At 47.6% G+C, this 25,831-nt stretch overlaps 1 protein-coding gene and 1 long non-coding RNA gene across 3 annotated transcripts; one reads left to right on the top strand and one right to left on the bottom strand.

The window, feature by feature from the left end:
* Nucleotides 1-9,150: 9,150 nt before the first annotated feature.
* On the bottom strand, nucleotides 9,151-13,043 carry LOC143269902 (H-2 class I histocompatibility antigen, Q10 alpha chain-like). Of its 2 annotated transcripts, XM_076557295.1 has the most exons (8): nucleotides 12,924-13,043; nucleotides 12,452-12,721; nucleotides 11,963-12,238; nucleotides 10,372-10,647; nucleotides 10,114-10,245; nucleotides 9,904-9,936; nucleotides 9,708-9,755; nucleotides 9,151-9,570 (listed from the first exon to the last, which is right to left on the bottom strand). In XM_076557295.1, the coding sequence occupies exons 1-8, from the start codon at nucleotides 12,985-12,987 to the stop codon at nucleotides 9,539-9,541; spliced, it is 1,131 nt and encodes a 376-aa protein (XP_076413410.1). In that variant the 5' UTR covers nucleotides 12,988-13,043; the 3' UTR covers nucleotides 9,151-9,538. The 2 variants fall into 2 exon arrangements, with proteins under 2 accessions (XP_076413410.1, XP_076413411.1); XM_076557296.1 differs by lacking the exon at nucleotides 9,708-9,755.
* LOC143269912 (uncharacterized) lies at nucleotides 13,043-25,601 on the top strand. The gene is made up of 2 exons (XR_013046707.1): nucleotides 13,043-14,002; nucleotides 20,694-25,601. It is a non-coding gene; the product is annotated as an uncharacterized LOC143269912 (long non-coding RNA).
* The last annotated feature ends 230 nt before the right edge of the window (nucleotides 25,602-25,831 follow it).

Below are 25,831 nucleotides of genomic sequence, written 5' to 3'. Positions count from 1 at the left end.
ACCACTGCTCTAGAGTGAAGGAACATCCTTGACCAAGTCTTTTGGGGGTTTTCAAGACAGGGTTTCTCTGTGCAGCCCTGGCTGTCCTGGAACTCACTCTGTAGGCCAGGCTGGCCTGGAACTCACAGAGTTCACGTGCCTCTGCCTCCCAAGTGCTTGGACTAAAGGCGTGAGTCACCACCATCCACAACCCTGACCAAGCCTTAAAAGCCAGTATGGTTTGTAGACCTGTAATCCCAGCTAATTGGGAGACTGAGGCATGGGATGGAAAACCTGCTTGGGTTCCAGAGTCAGTTCAAGGCCATCCTGGACCAGGTCTTAAAAGTAAAAGTGCTGGTGGAGAGATGGCTCAGCAGTTAAGGGCACTGGCTGCTCTTCCAGAGGTCCTGAGTTCAATTCCCAGCATCACATGATGGCTCACAGCCATGTATAATGGGATCTGGTGTCCTCTTCTGGCATGAATGTGTATTGCAGCTAGACCGCCATATACATGAGATAAATAAATCTTTAGAAATAAAAAAAAAAGTGGGTGGGGTGGGGAATGTCGTTCAGTGGCAGGAAGTTCGCCAGGCAGATAGCAGTCTGTAGGTTCCTTAGACAATGGGGGAAATTTCAGGTGAAAAAAGCGTCATGTCCTCCACCCCATCACGTTCAGGTCCTTGGCCAGTGGGGGCTGTGAGCCAGTACACCTAAGGGTCTGGCATGTTGGAGCCCAGAGAAGGGAAAGGAAGGAGGAAGACTCTTGATTGGGTCACGTGTCTCGTGGGCGGAGTCAGTGCTGTCCTTATGGACCTTGCCCTGTCCTCCACCATTTTCCCCTTCCTTGGGCCTAGTTTCAGCGTTTACAGTCTCTCTCTGGCTCCCAGGTTCCTTGAGACTTACCCGTCACAGTACTAGGCTGTGCGGAGTGAGGGTAGGGGGCGCGGGGGATACAAGCTCACCCCAGACCCGGCCCTGGAGTCCTTCATGGTCCTTTCTCACCACACCTTACCACCTACTCCAGCCCCTCCCCAGGTGTCAGTCTTGGGGACCCCTGTGTTCTGGTCTCTCCTTATAGCCCTGGCTGTCCTGGAACTTGCTGTGTGGATCAGGAACTCAGAGATGCTCCTGCCTGTGTCTCCTGATGGCTGGGATAAAAGGTGTTCAACAAGAAACCGGGGACCCTTTCTCTGGGTGAGTTACATCAAACTCAGTTAGTGGGCTGAAGTGTGGTTCAGTTAGGACGCGCTCAACATGCAGGAAGCCTGGGTTAAATCCCGGGCCCCGTCAACAACGAAAGAGAAGGAAGCTAACGCTGTGATGTGAGGGGCTGTGAGAGGACAGCCTGTTCTTCAGTGTGGTCCAGACAGCCTGGGAGGCTCCTGAACCCGCCAGCAGTTGGGGACTCTGCAGCCTGCAGTCTGATGGGACATTTAACTTTGCCCTGTGGGTCTCGGGACCCTCGGAAGCCGCGATTCCACCAATGGCCGTCAGGGGGCAGCAGGACCCAGGATGGGAGCTGGTCCAGGTTCCTGCCCACCTGAGCCCCTGTGAGCCCTGATGATGGGGATGCAGGGGGCTGTCGCCCATGCCCCTTTATCCCTAAGCAGAGAGGGACTTTCCCTTCAGCCCCGAATACTCTGTTTTGCGGTTTGCTCGAGTCCTTGTGATCTCCCGGCTGAAACTCAACTACAGAGGAAGATTTCTCCTCAAGCTCCTCCCCAGAGCATTACTCAACATCACAGTCACCAGTTGTGGAGAATCTCTCTCTCTCTCTCTCTCTCTCTCTCTCTCTCTCTCTCTCTCTCTCTCTCTCTCTCTCTCTCTCTCTCACACACACACACACACACACACACACACACACACACACACACACACACACACACACGATTCTGGCACCTGGCATGCTGAGACAAGACAGAAAGATCAAGAATTCAAGGTCAACCTGGGCTACTGCAAGATTAAGAAAACAGGCACACAGGTCAGCAGGTCTGGGGCCACTCTGCAGGGGGGGTTGTGTCAATTTCCCCTTCCCTTGCTTATCTCCAGGACCAGTGTGAACATCTAGTGCAGGGGACCCTGGAGTCGCGTAGGAGGCGCTTGGGGGTGACCCTTCGTGCTGTAACGACCCCCAGTACTCTTCAGGGAGGTCTGTCTTTAGAGAAATCTCATTTCCCTCCATTTATTTTTCTTTCTTTTAAAAAAATTTATTTCTATGTGTATGGGAGTTTTGCCAGCATGTATGTCCATGAACAATGTGAATGCAGTGCCCCAGGAAGCCAGAAGAGGGCGGCATTTTCCCTTCTTACAGGAGGGTGTGAGCTGAGAACCTAACCCAGGTCCTCTGGAGGAGCAGTGAGCTCTCTTTATCCATGAGCAATCTCCTGTAGCAGGATTCTTAAAAGTTCTTATTAATAAAATCAAACCCGAGGCGAGTTATTGGGGTCCATGCTGGTAGATCAGAGAGACAGAACAAGCCACAGCTATCTCACCTTGCCAGTTCCTCTGCTGGTCCTGTTTCCTCCAACTAGAAGCTTCTGTGTCCTCATCCCAATGGCTCTCAGCTGAACTGCTGCTTAAAAGCCTGAATGCTTAACCAGCCACATGTTTAACCAGCTAAAAGCCTCTAGTTTCTGGTCCTCACGCCTTATATATCTTTCTACTTTCTACCACCACTCCCTGGGATTAAAGGCTGGCTTTCTGGGATTAAAGGTGTGTGTCACCATGCCTGGCTATTTCCAATGTGGCCTTGAACTCACAGAGATCCAGAGGGATTTCTATCTCTGGAATGCTAGGATTAAAGGTGTGAGTGCCACCATTTTCTAGCCTTTGTATCTAGTGGCTGTCTGTTCTCTAACCCCAGATAAGTTTATTAAGGTACACAATATTTTGGTGACACAATACCACCACATACTTATCCTTGGAAGTGACATCATCTTCATTTTCATTCTGAGTTTTCTGTGGTTCTTTTTTCTGAAGCTCAGGGCCTCACTCAGGGTCTGAGCCACCAACACCCCCGACCCCCTGCAGAGAGAGTTTGAAAGGAGAAGCTGTGTGATCTCAGGGTCAGAGTCCAAGCCATGTACACACTGATCAAAGAGAAGGAGTCTGTCCCCACTGTGAGCACTCTACAGGAAGGTCTGGTGTCCTCCAGCACCAACACAATGTGAACACAACTCACACATGGAACTTTCCAGGTGGACAGGTTCTCCTGGAAGGTCCCCAGCTCAACTGGGTGTGTTGACAAAGTGCTTCTTATACTCTACCCATGTCCATGTTTTAATTTGTGGCCTCTGATTATATCTTTATCCCAAAGCTTTAGTGCTAGTTTTTGAAATAACCAGAAAACCTTGTCCTTTGAGATGTTCCCCCCATATATTGGGAATGTGGCTCAGTGAATAGAGTTCCCACCTTGTACACTCCAGGCCCTGGGTTCAATTCCTCAACACCTCCAAAACTAGGGTGGTGGCACACTGGATGGGCAGGAGAGATGACTCCGTGGGTACAAGTGTTTGCCACCACGTCTGACCACGTGAGTTCAGTCCCGAGAACCCACAGTGGGAAGAGAGAACTGGCTTCCCCAAGTTCTCTTCTGACTACACACACACACACACAAAAACACACACACACACACACACACACACACACACACACACGCACGCACGCACGCACGCACGCACACGGCTGGTGCATTCCCTCATTTGCACATCACACACACACAGTAGTACTATAAACACCTAAAATAGTTTAACATTTTCCTTGATTATCTTTGTATGGCTTAACTTTAAGTACTGACGGTTTCTCCTCACAGTGTGGGTTTTGGACACAGGCAAATTCACCCACTGGAAGTCTGGAGGAAAACTGGACATAATGTATACACTTGTGTTTCTGTGTTCTTCAACAGGAAATCTTGTTTCCTCTTTTGATTTTCGTTACTTTGATTTCCTATTTCTGTGAGGGGATGGGTGTGTCATGATGCCTGTGTGAGGCTCAGAGGATAGCTTCTGGGAGTTGGTTCTTCCCTTCATGTGGCTTCCCTGGATCGAGCTCAGGTCATGAAGCTTGGGGACAAGCCCCTTCACCCCCTGAGCCGCCTCGATGGTCCCCTTGGAGACCAGTGGGTTTGGACTTTTGCATTTGAAGGTTCTCTGCATTCCTGGACTTGGCTCACAGGAGAGCCGGCCACCCTGACATTAGAAAAGGCGTTTCCTGCCCTGATGAGTAGCAGCATTGCCTTGGGTTGCCCCGGCCAGCGGGGTCTTCAACGGGGACCTAAAGGGAGGGCCGGCGAATGAAAGGGACAAGAGACACAAAGAATGAGAGCAAGACAGGACGTCTGATCAAGCCCCAAAATTTTATTTTACTCTCAAGGCATATATAGGTAGGCAGAGGGGGTTGCAAGCAGGAAGGGACTTAGTTATGGGCTGTTCGGCCAGCAGGAAATGTTGCTCTGAAGGTTATCTATCTACCCTTGTCTAACTGCCTAATTGCTTAGCTGCAGCTCATTCACCTGATGTCTGAGAAGAGGTTCTGGTGTCTGTGGGAAGAGGTTCTGGTGCTCTGGAGACTTAAGCAAGGCCTAGATCTAAGAAAAGAGGAGAGAAGCCCAAATATGGCAGCATGTGTGTCAAGGGTCGCTTAGGCTTATGGCTCCCGTCATCTCCTCCCTTTTAATTATTTATGAAGGTCCAAGGTGGCGCTACAAATTTGCCTGGTGGCGATGGGCGTTAACCAAGGAGGGGAAACATTGCCCTGATCCTCCCGGTTTATTATAGGTGTCTTTTGCTGGAGGAGGGGCCCTGGATGTATTCATCCTTAGACACCAACCCCTATGCAATCAGGGATATTCCTCGGGGGGCCCAGAGGCAGAAAGCTTGGTCCTCCCCCTGCAGTGCCATTGGCCTCGCACCTTTCTTGGTACCCAAGCTCTTCCCAAGTGGGGCAAGCTTGCATGTTTCTGGGTTTTCATCCAGTTTCCAAAGGACAGTCATCGCTGAAAGGCTCTGAGTGGCCTTGATTGGCAAGATCAAGCTGACGATAATGGACCTGTATAGGTTTGGATGCCAGGGAGTCTATTTGTTTTTTGATGAATTGGGTTATCCTGCCAATTACAAAAGGACCCAAAGTTACCAATAACAAAATGCTGACCTTGGTCCTGTGAGAGGAATCAAAAGGGAGAACATGGATGATCTCCACCAGTCATCTGCTGTGGCAGAGAATCACTGCTTATGTAGCTCTAGGCTAAGTTTATGTAGCTTACTTATCTGGGTTTCTACCATTCCAGACTCGTTAATATAAGAACAACACTCTTCCCTCAGAAAAAGGCATGTCGCACTATGGTCGTATTCTATTTGTACTGAAATGTGATTTTAATTGTATGTTGATAAATAAAGTTGCCTGGGGGTCAGAGCTATTAGAGCCATAGAAAGAATGTGGCGGGTGTGGTGTATGCCTTTAATCCCATAGATCTCTGTGTGTTCAGCCAGCATTGGAGACATATGCCTTTAAGACCTGGAGGGCTGTACTTACAGTCAGTGACGAGGCAGTCATGTGTTTGAGTTTACAACCAATGAGAACGCAGAACAGAAAGACTATCTAAAGACAGACACACAGGAAGTAGGTCTCTTTCAGGAAGCTAGGAGCACCGCAGGAGGAAGGGTAGGATTTTAGCTCTGAGCTCTGACCTCTCGGTTTTCTCTTTTACATTGGTTCTGTGTTTCTTATTTAATAAGACGTTGGTTACATCTACATCCCACCCTTTTCTGCTGTAAGCAGGTCCAAGGCCCGTCGGTTTTGTAGGACAACCTGTGCAAGGGAGGTTAGCTGCCTCTATTGGGGGGAGGACAGGGGTGCTGCAGAACCCCAATTGCTACCTGAAGTTGTTTAGATAGGAGAGCTGTTGTTATGAGGGAGTGACCCAGGGCTCCTCCTGCCAAGCCTGCAGAGACCAGGGAGGTGGTGAGGGAAATTCCAGCCACAAGGGGCAAGAAGACAGCATTTTGGCTTGGGCCATTCCATTCTCTCCCAGTTACCTGTCCCTTAGCAGGAGAAATGGCATCATGAATTGTGCAGTCAGAATAGGGGCATCCTACGCTTTCCTCCCTCCAATAAATTTTGGAATTGTGGGCAGTCTGACCCCACCCCCAGAGAAGAAAAAGAAAGTTTGTAAGTGGGCGATATAAACTGCAATCAGGTTGTATTCCTCCCAGCCCTTCTTGGCTTGTGGGTGTTGGGAAATGTTGACCTCACGCCACCACCGCCGCCGGTGTGATCTCCTGAAGCTTATAAGTACCTTCTTAATAGACAAAATCTTAGACATGTTAGCAATATAACAGTGGTGAACTTTATCAGAGCAAAATTATGAATCCTTGGAGCTTCAACAAAGCATCAGGATAGCCAGAGAATGAAATCTGAAATGTGTCATTTATATATCTCCAAAGTCTTATATATCTTTTGACAAAAATTAATAAAATACATTTAGAACAGAATCTTTAGTTCTAATCATATTTCTATAAGTTACCATGCCTAGCTATTTCCAGTGTGGCCTTGAACTCACAGAGATCCAGGTTGATCTCTGCCTTTGGAAGGCTAGGATTAAAGGCGTGTGTGCCACTATTTTCTGGCCTCTATATTTAGTGGCTGTTCTGTTCTCTGACCCCAGATAAGTTTATTAGAGTGCACAATATTTTGAGGAGCACAATAACACCACAGTGCTGTTTGGGGAGGTGGAGGTTTAAGAGCTGTGACTTGCTGGAGAAAGTGTGTTACTGGGGAGGAGGGGCTGGGAGAGTCAAACCATCTGCCTCCATGTTGCTGTCTCTGCTTCCTGTTTGCAACTGAAGATGTGAGGTTTCAGCTTCCTGCTCCCATGCCATGCCTGCAGCTCTGGCCTTGATTGTCTGCCGTGATGCACTCTTATCCATTGGAGCTACAGCCCAATGAAACCCTTCTAAATGTTGCTTTGGTCGTGGTGATTTATCATAGCAACAGAAAAGTAATTAATACAAACATAATTAAAAAAATAAAATTTGAGATGGTGTCACTAAGTAGACGAGGCTAGACTTGAACTCACAGAGATTCACCTTCCTCTACCTTCAAAGTGCTAGAAATAAAGTATGTGCCAGTATGTCACACTAAAAAAAAAAATCTATAAACTAGCTCTTTGCTCTGTTCATCTCCCCTGTACTCTGGACACCTTCCATTCTGCTCTCCACCCAGAGACAACCTATCCTTGTTGATTCCTTTACACTGTATCACAGGCATCTTCCCACCACAGCACCTGCTCCAGGAGACCAGCAACTCTGTATCACTTCCTAGTGTGTCTTAGAAACAGGACTTCATCTCACATCTGGAAAAGACTCTGTGAGCTGATCACAAGGGACACTGCTGTGTCCCCTGCTTGAGGAGTGGATTTCCTCCACCCCAGATGGAGACAGTGACAGCTGACCAAGGAAAACATCCATCCAGGGACAGCTCGGTGAACACTGAGCACACTGGTCACTCACAGGAGCCTGGGTAGTCGGGTATAATCACTGAGCTGCCCACCCCAGTGTGCATGTCACTCACCCAGCTGCATCACTGCAGTTCCCTGCACAGCTCCCAGCAGCTCCACTCAGCAGTCTCCTCTCCCTCAGGAACTGCAGCTGGTTTAACCCTGAGAGGGAAGTGCTACATTGTGTCAGCTCCGGGAACCTGTAGCTTCTTGTGTTTCCTGAGCCTCCTCAGCTCCTCCTGGCTCCAGCAGGGATGTTTCAGTCTAGAGGAAAATTCACACCCTCACCTCCCTCTTCTACAGAAGCTCCCTTGATTAACACAACCTCAGGCCACATGCTGGTGTGTCGGGTGCAGCACCAGGTCCCCTCACACTGAGGTCAGAGTCACCTGAGCTTCCCCTCAGCAAAGCCCTCCCTCCCCACCTGCCTTTCTGTCTTTGATCCATGATCCTATTTATTTTTTATTCATTCATCAAACATTTATTGAGTATGAATGTTTTCTGGGTCCCAGGCACTGGAAGTCACCATCCCTCACAAGACAAAGATGGCTGCATCATGACAGAGATTGTCACCTTCTTGGTCTTCAAACATCTCAGCTAAACTCCTGGAGCTCCTGACTCAAGGTCACAAAAGTAGAAGAGAAAACTGCAGGGGCAGGAACCTTGAGCAGGGGTGAAGTAATTTCCATCTCTGGTGCTCCCACAATCTATTTTATAAGAGGTTCGTTAATTTTATGTCTATGAGTGTTTTTCTTGGCTGTATGTGTTTGTACCATGTGCCTATCTGACGTCCACAGGGGCAGTGGAAGCCATGGAACAGGAGTTATGGATGGTGTGAGCCATGGTGTGGGTCCTGGGATCTGAAACCTGGGTCCTCTGCAAGAGCAGCAAGTGCTCTTAACCCCTGAGCCATCTCTACAGTCCCTGGATTATGTCTTTTAAATAAATCTCCAGTCGACTCAGCCTGTAAATTCCTGAGTAACCACTGGGGGCAGCACCAGGATTCCCAGAGTCAGGGAGGGAGAGGGGACCTTGGACAGAACACAGATCCAACAGGACAGACTGAGATGAGACCTGTGGATCCCTCCTCTCTGCCCATCCTACAACCCGGGTTAGATTCTGAAAGATGGGAAGAAGGAGAGAACCTCAGGGAGGGGCCTGAAAGGAGGCAGGAGCCCAGGAGACTGAAGTTCATGTCCTCAGCCCCGTCTCCTGAGTCAGGGGCCTACTTTGTTCTTGACAGAACAAGGATAGACAAACACCTCTTAATGCTGTCACTCAGGGACCCCAAGGGATAATGAGTCAGGCACCACTTACAGGAACAAGAACAGGCCTAGTCCTCCATACAAACTAAAAAGACAAGAAATAAACAGAGAAGACACGGTGAAGAGCCATGGCCAGGTCAGAGCCCAGGCTGACCTGTCACAGCAGCCCTGGCTGCTCACAATCCTGGGAACAGGAAAAGGCTCTGTCATCCCAGTGTCCCTGTGATCACAGACTCTCAGCATGTGGTTCAAGTGATGAAGAGAACAGAGCCAGGAGGTGACAGAGCTAAGGAGTGACCATGTCACAGCCAACAATGGACTGAGCTCCACCTGGGCACAGTCCTGTTCACACTCAGCTCCCACAGCCTCATCTTGTCCACCAGATACACACAGCACAATGAACACAGATTCTGGAAGGTTCTCCATGATGCCATTTATTTCCTCCACAAGCTCTAAGTATCTCAATCCTTTAATTTACCCATCAACCCACCAGCCAGATCAAGGACATGAACAACCAAGTTCACATTCAGATTCTTATTTTCAGTGGGGAGTCAGGGGCTGCAGCTCAGGGCAGCATGGAGGTGACAGGATGGAGATGTCCCCTCCTGCCTGCTGGACCAGGAAGGTTGGCTGTGGAAGGGACCACAGGCAGTGCAGGGAGAGGGTCCTGGTGTGCAGGGGGGGGCTGCGATCCCCAGTTCTTCACATTGAGCCCACAGGGTCACAGGGAACATCAGACACTGTTGCTGAGAGTGAACTGAGGGGCTCAGGATGTCACAGGAGAGGCCTGAGCACATCTCTGTCACTCTGTCAGGACAGGCAGCTGTCTTCCCGCTACAAACAAGAGTCATGAACAATCACTGTGAAGACAACATCCCAACAACCCACCACTCACTCAAAGGGGGTTCTGGGAGTCCCTGAACCCCAATCATGTCCACTTCCCCTCCCCAAATCAGTCCCCAGAGTGTCACCTTCACATCCTGGGAGAGACACATCAGAGCTCTGGGCACTGTCCCTGCCTAGGGTGAAATTATATATAGTCACACGAAGGTGAAAACATGGCTCTAGAAGATTTCACTGGAGGAGGTATTATGGGTTGGCAGAGCTCCCCAAATATTCCAGCTTCACCCCAAGGGCCTCAGGGACAATCCTGCTCCCCACACTTACCTGAAGCTGGAGTATAGTTCCCTCCTTTTCCACCTGTGAGAAGAAAAGCTGTGAGAGACCAGGGAAGACCCTGACCCTAGGAAGCTTCCAGAACTGACAGCAGACCCAGGTCAGAGACAGGAACAATGAGGGGTGTGAATGTTTCCCATTAGTGAGGCAGAGCACACTTCTAAAAGGGGCTGAGAGAGAACCAGACCTGCCCTTTCCTACCTGTGTTTCTCCTCATCTTCACAACAGCCACCACAGCTCCAGTGATGGCCACAGCTCCAATGATGGCCAAAGCTCCAATGAGAACCTGAACAGTAATGTTTGCCATGATGGGGACAGTGGACTGAGGAGGCTCTGGAAGGGAAGGACAGGAGGGGAAGGTGAGGGTCATGACCCCAGGTCTCAGCCTTGACCCTGATCAGGGTCTATAGAAGGTTCCAGCTTCCCCTGACCCCAGCTCTGCACCCACACCCTCCTTACCCCATGTCAGGGTGAGGGGCTCAGGAAGACCCTCATGGTGCACATGACATGTGTAATTCTTCTCCTCCCCAGCAGGAACCACCACAGCTGCCCACTTCTGGAAGGTTCCATCCCCAGAAGGTCTGGTCTCCACCAGCTCCATGTCCTGAGTCTGTTCCTCCCCATCCCTCTGCCAGGTTATGGAGATCTCAGCAGGGTAGAAGCCCAGAGCCCAGCACCTCAGGGTGCCTTCTCCTTTCAGTGTGGGGTGATGGGTCACATGTGTCTTTGGGGGATCTGTGAGGACGAATTAATAAATCCCTCAATTAACAAGATAAACTGAAATCTGCAAATACAATGTTAAACCAATGATGACACTGAACTGTGTCTGTTTGGACAATTCTGTCATCACACTAGTGATCTCAGGGAGAGCTGGTCCCCTCATCACAGAACTGCACATTTACAGTTATGCTCACCAGCATAACTGTCTGTCCAAGTGAACAGCCATCACCAAATGCAGCAGAAATGTGGTGAACCTCTGACACTCAGCCAGAGAAAATGAGTCCCCAAGCCCTGCCTCTGGGGGGACAAGATACAAGGTATTGTCACCAGGACCCCTGGAAGTGTGCTGTGGAGCCCAGGGCAGCACTCCCTGGGACACAGCAGTGCTCACAGAGGTGTGTGGATCGTCCCTGTCACTCCTGTCCTGGAGCTGCAGAAGACCCTGTCTCTGAGGAAGTTCAATTCCTAATCCACTGAGCAACACTGTGACTTGTTGGGACTGAGGGAGAACAGGAGGGCTCTGGATGTTAATATGCCAGGAAATAGTCTAAGCTCACAGGAGCCTTTCTAGTGTAAAGGAAACACTGACTTGTCTAATTATCCAGATTAGCAGTTCCCCCTGGCTCCTGTGGAGACTGATACAGATGATAAAATGAGAGGGAGAGAGAGAAACAGTATCACCCCAGTGAGGGGGATAAAAAAAACTGACTAAAAGCAAAATGACATCTTACAAAAAAAAAAAAAAAAAAAAAAAAAGAAGAAAGAAAGAAAAGAAAAAGCCCCCCACAATTTAGTATTCACCAGGGCACCCCATAAGTGCTCACATGGCCATTCTAGGAATAGACAGAGTTGGGGTGTGGGAGGGATGTAAACCTCACCCACAGGAATCTGGGAGAATGTATTCTTTGGAAAGTTCTAGAAACTGTGGAACCAGCCTAGGGTAGGGGCGTCCATGTCTCCCATCAGGTAAAGGAGACTTCCGGTCCTGGCGTGTAAGGCTGACACACTCAGATGACAGGACTCAGTTTCCACAGACCTTGGTGTGGGCAGAGACCCCGGCCTGGAGAGGCCATGGCTGACAGCGGCTGCAGACTGCAGGAGCCACTGTGGTTAGGTCGGGATCTCCTCTCCCTCCTCTGAGACAGATTTGCAGCTGTCCAGGGAGAAGGCTGAGCCTGGGGATCAGTGCGGTCCCTGCCATGCTGGATCAGGAGACCCAGGGACACTGTCTGCCCTGAGACAGGGGCATGACCCCAGCTGAGGGGTTTCTTCTTCCTCAGGACCGAGCCCAGCCCGAGGGCAGAGGGAGGAGCTGCCCGCGGCCCTGCACCTGTGCGCTGCAGCGCGTCCTTCCCGATCTCCAGGTATCTGCACAGCGACTCCACGCAGCGGCCCTCCAGGTAGGCCCTGTGTCTCTCTGCCTCACCAGCCTGCTCCCACTTGCGCCAGGTGATCTGCGCCGCCGTGTCCGCCGCCGTCCACGTCGTCAGGTCGTCGTTCAGGGCGAGGTAATCGCGGCCGTCATAGGCGTGCTGATTGTACCCGCGGAGGAGGCGCCCATCCGACCCCAAGTCACAGCCGTACATCCACTGGATGGTGTGAGAGCCTGCGGGGACCCCGCGGTCAGCCCCGCCCACCTGCCGTCAGCCCCACCCACCCGCCCCGCGGCCCCGCCCACCCGCGGACTCCCCTAAACCGAAAGGGAAACCGGCTACCGCTCCCCGACTCTCCTCCCGAACCTCGGACCCGGGACCCGGGGCGACTCCGGCCCGGACGTAGGGACGCGGAGGTGTCGTGACCTCCGACCCGCGTCACTCACCGCCCTCGCTCTGGTTGTAGTAGCCGAGCAGGATCCTCAGGCCAACTCGGAAAGTCTGCTCTGTGATCTTGGCGTTCCGCGTCTCCTCCTCCCAATACTCCGGCCCCTCCCGCTCCATCCACGGCGCCCGCGGCTCCATCCTCGGAGTCTCCGCATCGCTGTCGAAGCGCACGAACTGCGTGTTGTCCACGTAGCCGACAGAGATGAACCGGGGCTCCCCGAGGCCGGGCCGGGACACGATGGTGTGGAAATACCGCAGCGAGTGCGAGCCTGGGGGCGGCGCGCGGTGAGACCCCGACCCTCGTCCCGGGACCCCGGGCGGGTGCGCGGGCCGGGAGGGGAGCAGGGCGCGGGGCTCGGGACGCGGTGGAGAAGGGCGGGAGGGTCTGGCTGGGCGACGCGGGGACGCGGCTTCCCCGGGGCCGCCCCCGCCCTCCCCGCAGAGTCGTTTCCCTCCCGACCCCGCACTCACCCGCGCGGGTCCCGGTCGGGGCCAGGGCGGCCGCCAGCAGCAGGAGCAGCGTGCGCGGAGCCATCGCCCCATCTCGGATCTGGGGCCTCTGAGTTCCGCGGGCTGCGTGGACTTTATAACCCGTGACCGCGGCGACGCTGATTGGTTCTCCGGGATCTCGGCACCCAATGGGGGTGAGAAGAGGACAGTTGTCATCAGTGTCCGGGCAGAAGGACCTGACACAGGTCAGGAGCTGGAGAAGTGAAACTGGGAACCTGGGGATCCCCAGCCCTGGGCTTCCACCCAGACCTCACCGCCTGGGGACTGAGACTTTGCTGAACCCTGTGCTGCTGGACGGAGCGCTGTGTGTCATGGTGTCTCTGAGCCGCCTAAGGACAACTGTCTCCTCAGGTTAGTCAGGATGAAACCCAAGAGCACGAAGTTTCCAGATAAAATACACACAGCACTTGAAATGAATGTTCACGGAAACAGGTGCTGTCGGGGTCCTGGTGAGGGTGTGGGGCTGCCGTGGACACCTGCATCGGGAGGTGACTGGAGTTTTCACAGCTCTGGTCAAGCACTTTTGACCCTGTGTTATCTGTGACTCTCCGTGCTGGAATCCCACTCTCCTCTGCTTTCACTTTCTACTTGAGTTCCGTGTGGCTGGGATTTGAAGACATCAACTCAAAATCCACAGAAAGAAGATATTTATAAATTTAATTTTTCTCCACACTACTGAACAGGGATGAAACCTTGAATCCCCCGTGTGTACCACTGCCATGAGAATTATCCTCTGCCCAGTGTCCACACTGCACAGGCCTGAGAAACTCAGAAGCCAACTTTTATCAGGTTCAGGGTCCCACAGGCCTGTAACATTCATCTCCCTCATCTCATGAGCTTATAAAGTGTGAGAAAATGTCAGAGGGAGAGTGCCATGGATTGTGTAACTTCTACTACTACACTATTATCATTATTCTGCTTTATTATTACAACCACCTGGAGCCACAGATGATCATCTGGGAGAAAACTAGGAGTCTGAGTGTAAGCACCGCATCGTGAAGATAGGATCCTGAGTGAAAAGGCAAAGTGTCTATTTACAGGTGAGATTTCTGAGCCGCCCCCTGCAGGTGAACACAGGAGCCTGGTCTCTGTGGGAGTCTGTGTGGTGCTTGCAGGCCAGCACCTCTGCTTTAAAGAGAAGCATCTCTCCACTCTATCCCAACCTGCCTGTTCTTGCCATTGTATTCCAGTAGTGACTTTAGATCCAGAGTCTGAAGAGAGGAAGGAAGAGGAGGGTGAGGAGAGGAAGAGAAGGCAGCAGAGTCTGCCTGTGTGTCTCTCCTGGTGTGTTGTGGAATAATCTTTTTGCACAATGTGAAGAAATGTCACTTGCATTGGTTCAATAAAAAGCTATCAGCCAATAGCTGGGCAGAATTATCAGGGCAAAGAGAATGTTGAGAAGAAGGGTGGAGTCTCCAGGAGATGGGGAGAGAAGCAAGATGAACATATTATACAGAGGAAAAGTACAGAGCCACTTGGTAGAACATAGGAAAGAAATATGGGTTAATTTTAGTTATGGGCTTAAGTTATAGATTTAAGTTATAGTTATAAACAAGCCTAAGCTATAGGCCATGAATTCATAATTAATAAAAAGTCTCTGTGTGGTTATTTGGGAACTGTCTGGTGGGACATAAAATTCTACTTACAAATGGTGCGCAATGTGGGGCCCTGTGTGTGTGTGTGCGTGTGTGCGTGTGTGTGTGTGTGTGTGTGTGTGTGTGTGTGCGTGTGCGTGCGTGTGTGTGTGTGTGTGTGTGTGTGTGTGTGTGTGTGTATGTATGTGTATGTGTATGTTTATATATAGAGAGAAAAGCTTAAAAAAGGTTCTAAATATACAATAATGGAGTCACACGCAGCTTCCTAGTCTCATGTCTCTCATGCCGGCATGGCACGGAGATGTGTCTCCTGGCAGCTGCTTGTGTGCTTGAGCCGCCAATGTACCATGAGCTGAGCTGAGTGGTTGGTTTAAGGTTTTGTCCATGCAGACAGAAAAGGTTAGAGATACTCAGTAAAGCATGTTCAGATGGAAAAAAAATCTCTAAACAGGTCACAGTGTTCCCGGGTTATGCCTGTATGATGACAGAGAGATCCAGCATTAAGATGATAACGTTGAATGGTATGTAGGCTGTCGTCTCTAAAGGAATAATGGCATGTGCCACATATTGGCTATCAGTATAAATATTTACAAGCTCATCAGAAAACATCTGTAAAGCAAGCAACAGCGCCTGTACCTCTGCCACCTGGGCAGAAGTGCCCTGGACTTTTATTCTCTTTACTACGTTACCAGAAACCACCACAGCAAAACCACGTGAAGTGCCATCAGTAAATACCACACGGGCCTGAGGAATAGGAGTCATTTGTACTATCTTGGGAAATATAACAGGATGCAATTTAAAAAATTGACACACATCATTGGAGGGATAGTGAGTATCAAACCGACCCTGCATGGAACATGTCAATATGATCCAATCATTATCATTAGCTTGCAACCATGCTATTTGAGACTGGGTGTATGGGGTCACCACAATATCTGGCACCTTACCAAAAGTTTGAACACTGATCTTGATTCCCTTAAATATAATCTGAGCAACAGCCTGTGGATAAGGAGTGATGATTTTTGCTGGAGAAACTGGGGAATGTACCCAAAAAATAGGACCTGTTTGCCAAAACACTCCAGTAGGTGAATGAGTAAAACAAAATATCAAATACAATAAGGGAGAAGAAAGATCTATATACTGCACGTGAGCCTGCTCCAGGGCCTCTTGCACTCGCTGTAGGGCTACACGCCCTTCAGCTGTTAATTTGCGGGGAGATAAAGGGTCAGGGTTGCCCTTTAAGACACCATACAAAGGGCGAAGCTGACCTGTTGGAATTTTTAAAGTGGACCGAAGCCACTGAATATCCCCCAGAAAGGTTTGGAAATCATTAAGTGTGCGTAGCTGATCCGTACGCAGAGTAATTTTTTGTGGGCATATGCCTGTGCATAACAATTCATGACCTCAATAATGATAGGGAAAAGATACCTGTACCTTTTTGCGGGCTGTCTGTAAATTAGCCAGGCTAAGAACCTCTTGTAAATTAGAAAAGGCATCAAAAACAAGTTTTTTATATTTAGCAGCCATTAATATATCATCCATGTAGTGAATTATATAAACACCTGGAAAAGCTTTTCAAACTGGAGCTAGAGCCAAAGACAAATAAATTTGACATATAGTAGGGCTATTGGCCATTCCTTTAGGCAATACCGCCCACTGAAATCTCTGATAAGGTTCCTTAAGATTTTCTGAAGGAACACTGAAAGCAAAGCGAGGACTGTCCGCGGGATGCAAAGGGATGGTGAAGAAACAATCCCTCAAGTCAACCACAATTAAGTGCCAATGTTTAGGAATTGCCACAGGGGCAAGCAAGCCAGGCTGTGTTGTTGCCATGAGAAGCATGGTTTTATTTACAGCTTTAAGATCCTGTAATAGCCTCCATTTTCCTGACTTCTTTTTAATAACAAATATAGGTGAGTTCCAAGGTGAAGTGGAAGCAATGATATGTCCAGCATCTAACTGTTCCTTAACTAATGCATACGCAGCCTCCAATTTTTCCTTAGTAAGGGGCTACTGCTCCACCCATACAGGGTCATCACTTTTCCAAGTGATTTTTATCGGTTGTATTATTGAAGGCTGCTGTGCAGTGAGCCCTATAGAAAAGACCCTAATCCTCTAATATCCCCAGGACCTCTAGTGACACAGTTTTTGTCTGCCACAGGGAGTGGGTCTCCTTGCAACATTTTTCCTAAGCCTCTGCCCGGGCAGTAGCCCTGACTCTTTAGCATCTGTTGTACAGGCTGTGTAGTAAGTACAGCTCCCATACCATCTAACACATCCCTTCTCCACAAGTTCACTGGAATGTCAGGTAGCACAAAGGGTTGAAAAGTTCCTGCATGACCTTCCTCATCCTTCCAATTTAAAAGTAGCCTGCTCTGCAATGGCGTCTGAGCTGTGCCGATACTTTGTAGGTTAGAGGTAGAATTTTTAAGGAGCCAATTGGGATCTCAGGATTCTTGTGAAATTATAGATATATCCAGCACCAGAATCCAATAATCTTCCAATCTCAATCCCATATAATTTCATTTTTAATTTAGGCTGTTTATCATTGCTAACTGTTTGTCAAAACACCCTTTTCCCTGTACTTCCAAAGCCTCCAGTTCTATATATCAGCACCATTTTGCATTTAAAATATGAAAGCAATAATAATTGGTCAATTCTATCACCAGCTTCTGTTTCCATGGTCCTTTTTACATATACCAATTATATAACCATTAAATACAATCTCTATAGGATTTGAAGAGGTAACTTTAGGTAATACTCTGGAGTATTTTTATAAAATCTTAAAAAGATTTTTTTTTATAGATTTCAAGTAACACATTAATGCAAATAACCAATTATTAACAATGTGGACCAAACAATTTGCCTGTATTTTATTTACTGGAAAAATAATTTTGTAACCTTTTTATCAGTAGGAGATTATCATTTATGGGTTTATCTTAGCAACATTATTTAATAAGCTAATAACCCAATTCATTTCAGCTGTTATATTTTTATAGAATTAAACCAAGAATTTTTAGAAAGCAACTTAAATTGCAGAGCCAGATTTTCAGTAATGATCAACAGACAAGAGCATACCTAATATATAGTCCAAAATTATGAATTTTGCTCCTCTAGTTTATGTACAATGAGGATTCAAACATTCATCCAAACATTTATCAAGACAATCAAAAGAACAGAACATCCTTTATTCAAACAGCATTCTTAGCATTCAATGTCCTGACCGAAACCATTTTTCACCAGAAGTTAGGCCCGGTTTAAACTTTTAGTGTTAGTCCTTTCCCGGCCTCAGCTCACTTGCTCTGCCCAGTGCTCAGGCTCTATTGCCAGCACCTGCCTGGGTTGCACTCCATCACGACTCTGCCTCCCACCGGCACATACCTGTCTGCCCGCTGCTTCGGGCCATCTTGCATGTGCTGCACACGCCTTTGTCCACCACCGCCACTGGGCGTGCGGCCCCCCCCCCCCCACAAACTCAGTTTAAACTTCCTACTCCCAGGCTGTAGAGATGGCTCAGCGGTTAAGAGCACTGACTGCTCTTCCAGAGGTCCTGAGTTCAATTCCCAGCAACCACATGGTGGCTTACAACCATCTATAATGAGATATGGTGCCCTCCTCTGGCCTGCAGGCAGAACACTGTATACATAATAAATAAATAAATAAATAAATAAATAAATAAATAAATAAATAAATAAATAAATAAATAAAAAATCTTAAAAAAAACATAGCCCCATGAAGGGGCTACCTAATAACGAGTTATTCTCACCATAAGGGAAAAACAGAAAAACATTTCCCACGAAGGGGTCCTAAATATTGAATTATTCCCATTCAGAGGGAAAAATAAAAAACGTTTGAACCAAAATTAAGCAAACAGACAGCAAACTTTAAGCTCTGGGCTATCTTGCTGTTCAGCCAGCAGCAATGAGGCCTACCTGCCGATTCTTTGTAATTCAGATGCTGCCGCTCTGCAGTGGCAGGAAGAAAAAACTCAAGAGTTTTCAGCTATCCTGAAAACTCTACAACTGGAAAAAGTCTTTACATCCTCCATTACCACTGGGAAGAGGCTTCTCTCTTTCCTTCATCCTTCCTCTACAGGGCCCCAATCTTTAGGCCTAGTTTCAAAAATTTTTCCCCTTTTTACCGGGAAAATCCTTTTTTCTTGATTAAAATTTTTTCTCCCTTTTCTAACGGGAAATTTCCTTTCCTTCCCTCTTCTCTATTGGGAAGATTTCCTTTTTTATTTAAAATCTTTAGCTGTCTTGCCCTTACTTAACTTTGGTGCCTTCCTGCTTCAACAGTCCAATTAACTGACTGGGGTGCTGTAAGGGCTCCAATCAATGACGTCTCCTTTGGAGATATTAATTAGCACTCGAGGTTTCTCACTCTTACACTGTTGCTAATGTACCCAGTCAGATTCCTTGTTGGTAGCCCTCATCCCACAGAATGGTAGATTTATGGAATCAGTAGCATTAATCTTCTGTCCTTTAGAACCAGATGTATGAAGCATATGAAACTTATCACGATAATCTTGTGTAGTGTTGACTATGGATAGCCACACTGGAGAGGTTATATTTAGGCACTGAATCCCACTTCCCATGCAAATAGGAATTCCTTGTGCTCCCATCACTTCACCCTCCTCCATTGGCTGAGCCAGACCTCAGTTGTCATGAGAACCAGGTACCAAGAAGATCCATCAACCTCTACAGGAATATTCACATCTCCCTCACATACTGCTATGTTAATTGGAAGATCGGGATATAAGTCCAATAATTATGATCCATCCCTTTTACCTGCACTGTTACCACGGAAACAAGTTTGTAGCATTCAGAGGCTTGTGCTCCTGAGTCATGGGAAGTGTCCTCTCTCCTTTGTCACACAAACTCTTAAGCTGTCCCCAGGGGAGAGGATTAGTTGTTTGTGGCAAAGGTCTCCTATGTCTCAACTTCGTCAGAGGCATTCCTGCATCTGCAGCATCTTGGAGATGTCTTTTGCTCATGGCAGATTTTTATCAATTTCCATGGAACCCACAATTTATTATCTCCTTTGGAAACATAAACATAACTTCGGCCCTAACTCAACACTTTCCCTCGACTACTTTGATGTTAAAATATTTATAATACATGGGCCGACTCAATTCAGCAATTCTTTCCATAACTCAATGTTGTTCCTGCTTCATTAGCATTTAAAAAACTTAAAGTTAGTAAGGCATTATGCAGTCTATCTCTGGGAGCCCTCATAGGCCCCTTTTGTTTAACAAGCATCTCTTTTAGAGCATGAGATCTTTTAACAGTTGTTTGTCCTGTAGGATTGTATGGTATCCTGGTAACATGGAAATGATATGGTGAATATATTTAATTTTTAAAAATCTATTAAATGAAATATATCCATCTGTCAAATTTTATTCCTAGTTTATTTGTCTCAGTATAGAATGTAAGAGCCCCAGAAATAGGTGCCCCTTTTATTATGTGGGGAAGAATCCATTCAGTTATTTTTATAAACTGAATTCGTCTATTTTTTGGATATTTGTTGATAATTTCTCCTCAATTACTACAAGCTCTTTGCCAATCATCGTTGATCTCCCACAACCGCCTAATTTCAGTATTGGTATAGGGCATCACAATCTCAGCTGGATGCAAACCTGATAATTGATGAAGTCTTAATCTTCCCTTTATGATTAGTTAAGAAACTTTTTCTATATAGGTTTTTAATTTTTTACTCTATGAGCTAAGAAAATCCATTCCACAATATAATCCTCTCTCTGTACAATGAATTCAGTAGGGGAATGATTTGAAGGTAAAATTATTAAAATACACATCTTTGTGAGGTCTAATCTATCCACATAGGCGTTTTGTATATTTTTCTTTCTACCAGGGCTAACTTTTTTCAGTCTCAGCTGTTAACTGTGTTGGACTGTTTAAATCTGAGTCACCTTGCAGAATCTGAAACAAATTAGTTAATTCTTGAGCAGACAATCCAATTGTAGGCTGCAAACAGTTATTATCACTCAAAAATTTTTGAAAATCATTAAGAATGTGCAGTTGATCTCTCCTAATCTGTACCTTCTGCAGCTGAATTCTCAGTTTACTTAATTTATGGGCTAAAAAGCTAAGATAATCTCCTCTTTGTATTTTTTCAGGAGAAATTTGTAATCCCCAACAGGGTAAATTTTTCTATACTACCTGGGATTAAAGGCGTGCACCACCACCGCCAGGCAAGATACACTTTTAACACAGAAAGTTGAGCTCTATGATGGGCCATGCCTTCTGCTGGAAGCCTGTGTAAGGACATGGAAGAAGGAAGCTCTTGCTCTTGGCCTGCTTTCTCTTGCCTTGGCAGTAAGTCCGTTCCTTCACTGGTATTAGAGCTACGTCTTCAGGATTCCAGCATATACAGAAGACCAGCTGAGACATCCAACCTCATGAACTGAGCAATTACTGGATTCCAGGACTTTCTATTAATAACCAATTGGACCACAGCCTGTGAGTCATTCTAATTCATCCCCTTTGTATATGTGTCTGTCTTTATTTCATATATACATATTCATTCTATAAGTTCTGTTACCATAATGAACCCTGACTAACATACAGACCCAGAAAAGGCTGAGAAAACATGGCATGTGATGTGGAGTGCAGGGAACCATGGAGTTGGCCTGGCTGGCCTAGCTGCCTTGAGAGGCATGCATCATAGGTTTTATCAGGTTGGAGTCCATGGCTCCTGGAGCACAACGTGCCTTCCAGTTCCTGAGAGACAGATGCACTCCTTCAGGCAGTTAACCATTCAGGCCACTCTCTGTTTCTCTGTATGTCCCCTTAGTCGTCAAGGAAGCACGAGAGCTTGATAGCAAATAGGTCTTAGACATTAATCTTGTGTACCCAGTACAGCTTGCAGACTTGGTTGTATCCTGGCAACTACGGGTTGTCTTCTGACCCACACATGCACCTTAACTGGGGTGTGCCCTCATTCCCACACTACATACATACAATAATGCTATAAATACATAAATAGTTTAAAATTTCTTTGTATGACTTGACCTTAAATCCTTCTGACAGCTTCACCTCACAGCGTGGGTTTTGGACACAGGCAAATTCACCCACTGGAAGTCTGGAGGAAAACTGGACACAATGTATGCACTTGTGTTTCTGTGTTCTTTAACATGAAATCTTGTTTCCTTTTCTTGATTTTCGTTACATTGATTTACTATTTCTGTGAGGGGATGGGTGTGTCATGATGCCTGTGTGAGGCTCAGAGGATAACTTCTGGGAGTTGGTTCTTCCCTTCATGTGGCTTCCCTGGATCGAGCTCAGGTCATGAAGCTTGGGGACAAGCCCCTTTTTACCCCCTGAGCCATCTTGATGGTCCCCTTGGAGACCAGTGGGTTTGGACTTTTCCTCGTGAAGGTTCCCTACATTCCTGGACTTGGCTCACAGGAGAGCCAGCCACCCTGACATTAGAAAAGGCATTTCCTGGCCTCACATGTAGCAGTGTTGCCTTGGGTGGCTCTAGAGAACCCCGCCTTCTTGCCCAGGTCCCAGCTGCAGGAGTGTCAGCCAGCTGCTGCCTGGAAGATCCCAGATTGCACTGAGAGCTTGGGTGTCGCTGTGTGTGTTAGTCACTGTGGTCGTTTGAGTGAGATGACCCCACATCTTGGTCATTTGAATACTCAGTTCCCAGTGAAGGCTCCATGGCTGATTGTGCACGCTGCTCTTACAGAGAGAGGACCTGAGTTAGCTTCTGGCATTTACAAGGGACAGTTCACAGTTGCCTGTCACACAGTTCCAAGGGACCCAACATCCTCCTTGACACTGTACTACATGCACAAACCCACACTCAGACACATACATGCAATTAAACATAAAAATGAAATATTTAAACACTCTCAGGTTAGGCTGGAGAAACAGCTCAGAGGTTTAGAGCACTGGCTGCTCTTTCAAGAGGTCCTAAGTTCAATTCCCAACATCACATGATGGCTCATAGCCATCTATAATGAGGTCTGATGCCCTCTTCTGGCATGAAGACAAAATGCAGGCAGATAAACAAACAAACAAATAAATAAATAAAAACATCTTTGTCACCCCTGTACCCCCGCCCCACCGGGGCTGAGGACCGAACCCAGGGTCTTGCACTTGCTAGGCAAGCTCTCTACCACTGAGCTAAATCCCCAACCCCAATAAAAAAGTCTTGTAATAAAAGAAAGTTTAAAAACATCCAGGTTGAACTGGGCATGGTGGGCAGGCTTTAACCCCACAATTTGGAAGGCAGAGCCAGGTAGATCTCTGTGAATTCAAGTCCAGCCAGGGTACATAGTGAGACCCTGTTATAAGTAAAAAAGCTAAGGTTGAGACAATGCAGGAAGACATTCGACTATGGGTACTTCCAAACCAACATGCATCCATGTGCCAATATTGGTACACACAGACAGACAATATACATCCCCTCTCATATTGTATGATAAAGTGCTATTTCCTGCATGATGCAGGAGGATCATTAGTTTGTCCCAGTCTGCTCCACAATGTGAGTTCCTGGACAAGGTAGGTAACTTGGTGAATCTGACAAAATGCAAAGTGAAGGCGATATGGTGGCTGATCCTGCCATGCCAGCTCTCAGGAAGCTGAGGCAGAAGGATTGTATGGAGTTCTAGGCCAACCTGGGCTACATACTGGGTTCAAGTCCAACCTGGGCTACAGTGTGAAACTCTCTCCAAAACACAAACAAAAATCAAGTAAAAGAGGATACAGGTGCACACCACCATGTCTGCTTTCCTGGGGCATTCTTGATCTATCAGCACTAACAGAATGGAGGAAAATGTTCCTTGACGATCATCTGAAGCTGTTGAGAACGTCCCATAACATAAACTGTCCCCTCAAAATACAGGGAAGGGAAATGTATCCTCAGTGCTTTTGGAAAACCACTCTATCCGTAAGAGTCATGGAGGGAGAATGGTGACCTTTGGCCTGTCCATCCCATCTGAAACCCTGGAACATCTAGACCTTCCTGCCCCAGACCCTGGCCTGCACACTTTTATACAAACAGTGTCTGTGGAGTGTCCATTGGTAGACTCAGTGGAGGGCAGAGCTGGGTGCCTGCACCTGGGGCCCTGACCCTTGGGATCTTATGTCCTACAGGGGCAGACACCACCCAAATAAACACCCACAAATGCAGAGGTGTGACCATGCCAGCGCTCCACGGGAAGATACACTTTGGAGTGAGGTGCTGAAGAGGGGATTTGAGCCTAAAAGGAAGGTTTCAACCTTCCCCGAGAAGCTGCGGTCTGAGTGTGCAGTGGAACTAACTAGGGTGGACCCAGAGGCAGGAGCCTTCAGGTCAGGGCTCAGCAAACCCCAGGCTGTCTGCAGGTGGAAGCAGGGCAGGACTGGAACTGGAGTCCATTGAGTGAAGTGCGGAGTGATCAGTGAGCAGTGGGGCTGGAGAGGTGGGGCCACCCTCACAGGGCCTTGGAGACCAGGTTAAGGATGTGAGACCTGAACTCAAGTCAGTGGAACACCATTGAATGGGTTTAGTCAGGGAATGATACAGTCAGATTGTGTTTTTCATGATGGCCTTCAATCCCTCTAACCCCAGCATTTGGGAGGCAGAGACGGTGCATCTCTATGAGTTTGAGGCCAACCTGATCTACACAGAGCTTTGGGTGTCATCAAGAATTTCTGGAAAGAAGCAGTGTCTACAAAGACTGATTGGTTAAAACTATAGTGATGTGGAGAGGTTGGGATGATGCAGGTCCAGAGGCTAATTATCTCAAATTGGACTAGCCTCAGACTCTTGAAGAGCCATTTCTTGCCCACCTCTGAGTGGAAACTAACACCCAATGACTAATAGATTAAAAAAAAACCTAAGCCAGGTGGTGGTTGTTATTTAGCGGCGCTCTTACCCTGCGAGGAAATGTCATGCAACACAACAGAATCCACTAACAAGAGTTTTATTAAGATGAAAGAGACAGATGAGTGCTCAGGCCTTCAGAGAGACGTGTGTGGAGAAGAAGAAGAAGAAGAAGAAGAAGAAGAAGAAGAAGAAGAAGAAGAAGAAGAAGAAGAAGAAGAAGGAAGCCAGGAATATGGCGCTGGCTCATAAAGGCTGGGTGGTGCATGCGTGTACACAGGTTGACCTACTCCATGCATGCGCAGATCACATGGTTGTGTTTTTTGCTCTTATGCAGCCATGCAAAGCCATAGGGTCCTGGTCACATGGCTATTTTGACCTGGATTGGTCTAGGCGGAAGTGTCTAGGTCCACCAGGTCCACCAGGCATGAGCAAACATGCCCAACTGTGGGGGCTTGTTGTGAATCCATCAATGGTGGTGCACGTCTTTAATCCCAGCACTTGGGAGGCAGAGGCAGGCTGATCTCTGTGAATTTGAGGCCAGCCGGGTCTACAAAGTGAGTTCCAGGAAAGGCACAAAACTACACAGAGAAACCCTGTCTCGAAAAACCAAAAAAAGAAAAAAAAGAAAAAACTTTGAAATCTATTAACTTAGTGACCACTGGCTTTCCCAGACCCAAAAGCTAAGAATGCCACCAAATAGAATCTGAGGCCCGTGGGGGAAGGGCTCATGGAGCCATGTGCTAGTAAAGCTGCTCCCCAGGGAAAGTGTGGAGAGTGGAACCCAAGCTGTTTACAAAAAAAATATGATTGGAGCGTCAGGTCAAGAAAGATGATGTCGGGCTGGAGAGATGGCTCAGAGATTAATACCACTGACTGCTCTTCCAGAGAACCTGAGTTCAATTCCCAGCAACCACATGGTGGCTCACAACCATCTGTAATGAGATCTGGTGCCCTCTTCTGACCTGCAGCCATACATGCTGTATACATAATAAATAAATAAATAAATCTTTAAAAAAAATAGAAAGATGATGTCAGTACATAATTCCCTCATATATAACACTGTAAATACTGTTGACTAGATTTGTGATTAGGTAACCTTTAAGCTGATTGGCCCAATGGGGCATTTGCGTCCTCCTCTCCCACCCTGTCTTATTTTCTTTATGCTTTAAAAAGGAGCTTGTTTTTAAATAAATGAGTCCTTGCCTGACTTGGCTCCCTGCTGCATCTGATTGTCTCCCAGAAAAAAGGGAGGCTGGGGAAGGGGTGAACAGCACACTTACCTTTCCTAGGTTCCAGGTCTACCATCTCAGGGGACCTAAGTTCCCTGTGGGGCAGGACCCTACAGAGGCCTGTAGGAGGGAATTTCCCCAACTTGCTGCAACCACCTCTAAAAGATTCTGTCAATGTGTTTGAACAGTGTCTTGATCTGTGGTTTTC

Source organism: Peromyscus maniculatus, chromosome 21, assembly GCF_049852395.1.
Source record: "Peromyscus maniculatus bairdii isolate BWxNUB_F1_BW_parent chromosome 21, HU_Pman_BW_mat_3.1, whole genome shotgun sequence".
In the NCBI taxonomy this organism is placed as follows: Eukaryota; Metazoa; Chordata; class Mammalia; order Rodentia; family Cricetidae; genus Peromyscus; species Peromyscus maniculatus.
Note: the sequence above shows the minus strand (reverse complement) of the source record. Positions and strands in the feature narration are given on the sequence as shown.

Coding starts and splice junctions, on each gene's coding strand:
- LOC143269902 (XM_076557295.1), bottom strand. CDS start 12,987: ATGGCTCCGCGCACGCTGCTCCTGCTGCTGGCGGCCGCCCTGGCCCCG. Junction 12,239..12,451: donor CTACAACCAGAGCGAGGGCG/GTGAGTGACGCG, acceptor GGGTCCCCGCAG/GCTCTCACACCATCCAGTGG. Junction 9,571..9,707: donor GTCTCTCCCAGGATGTGAAG/GTGACACTCTGG, acceptor TCTTGTTTGTAG/CGGGAAGACAGCTGCCTGTC.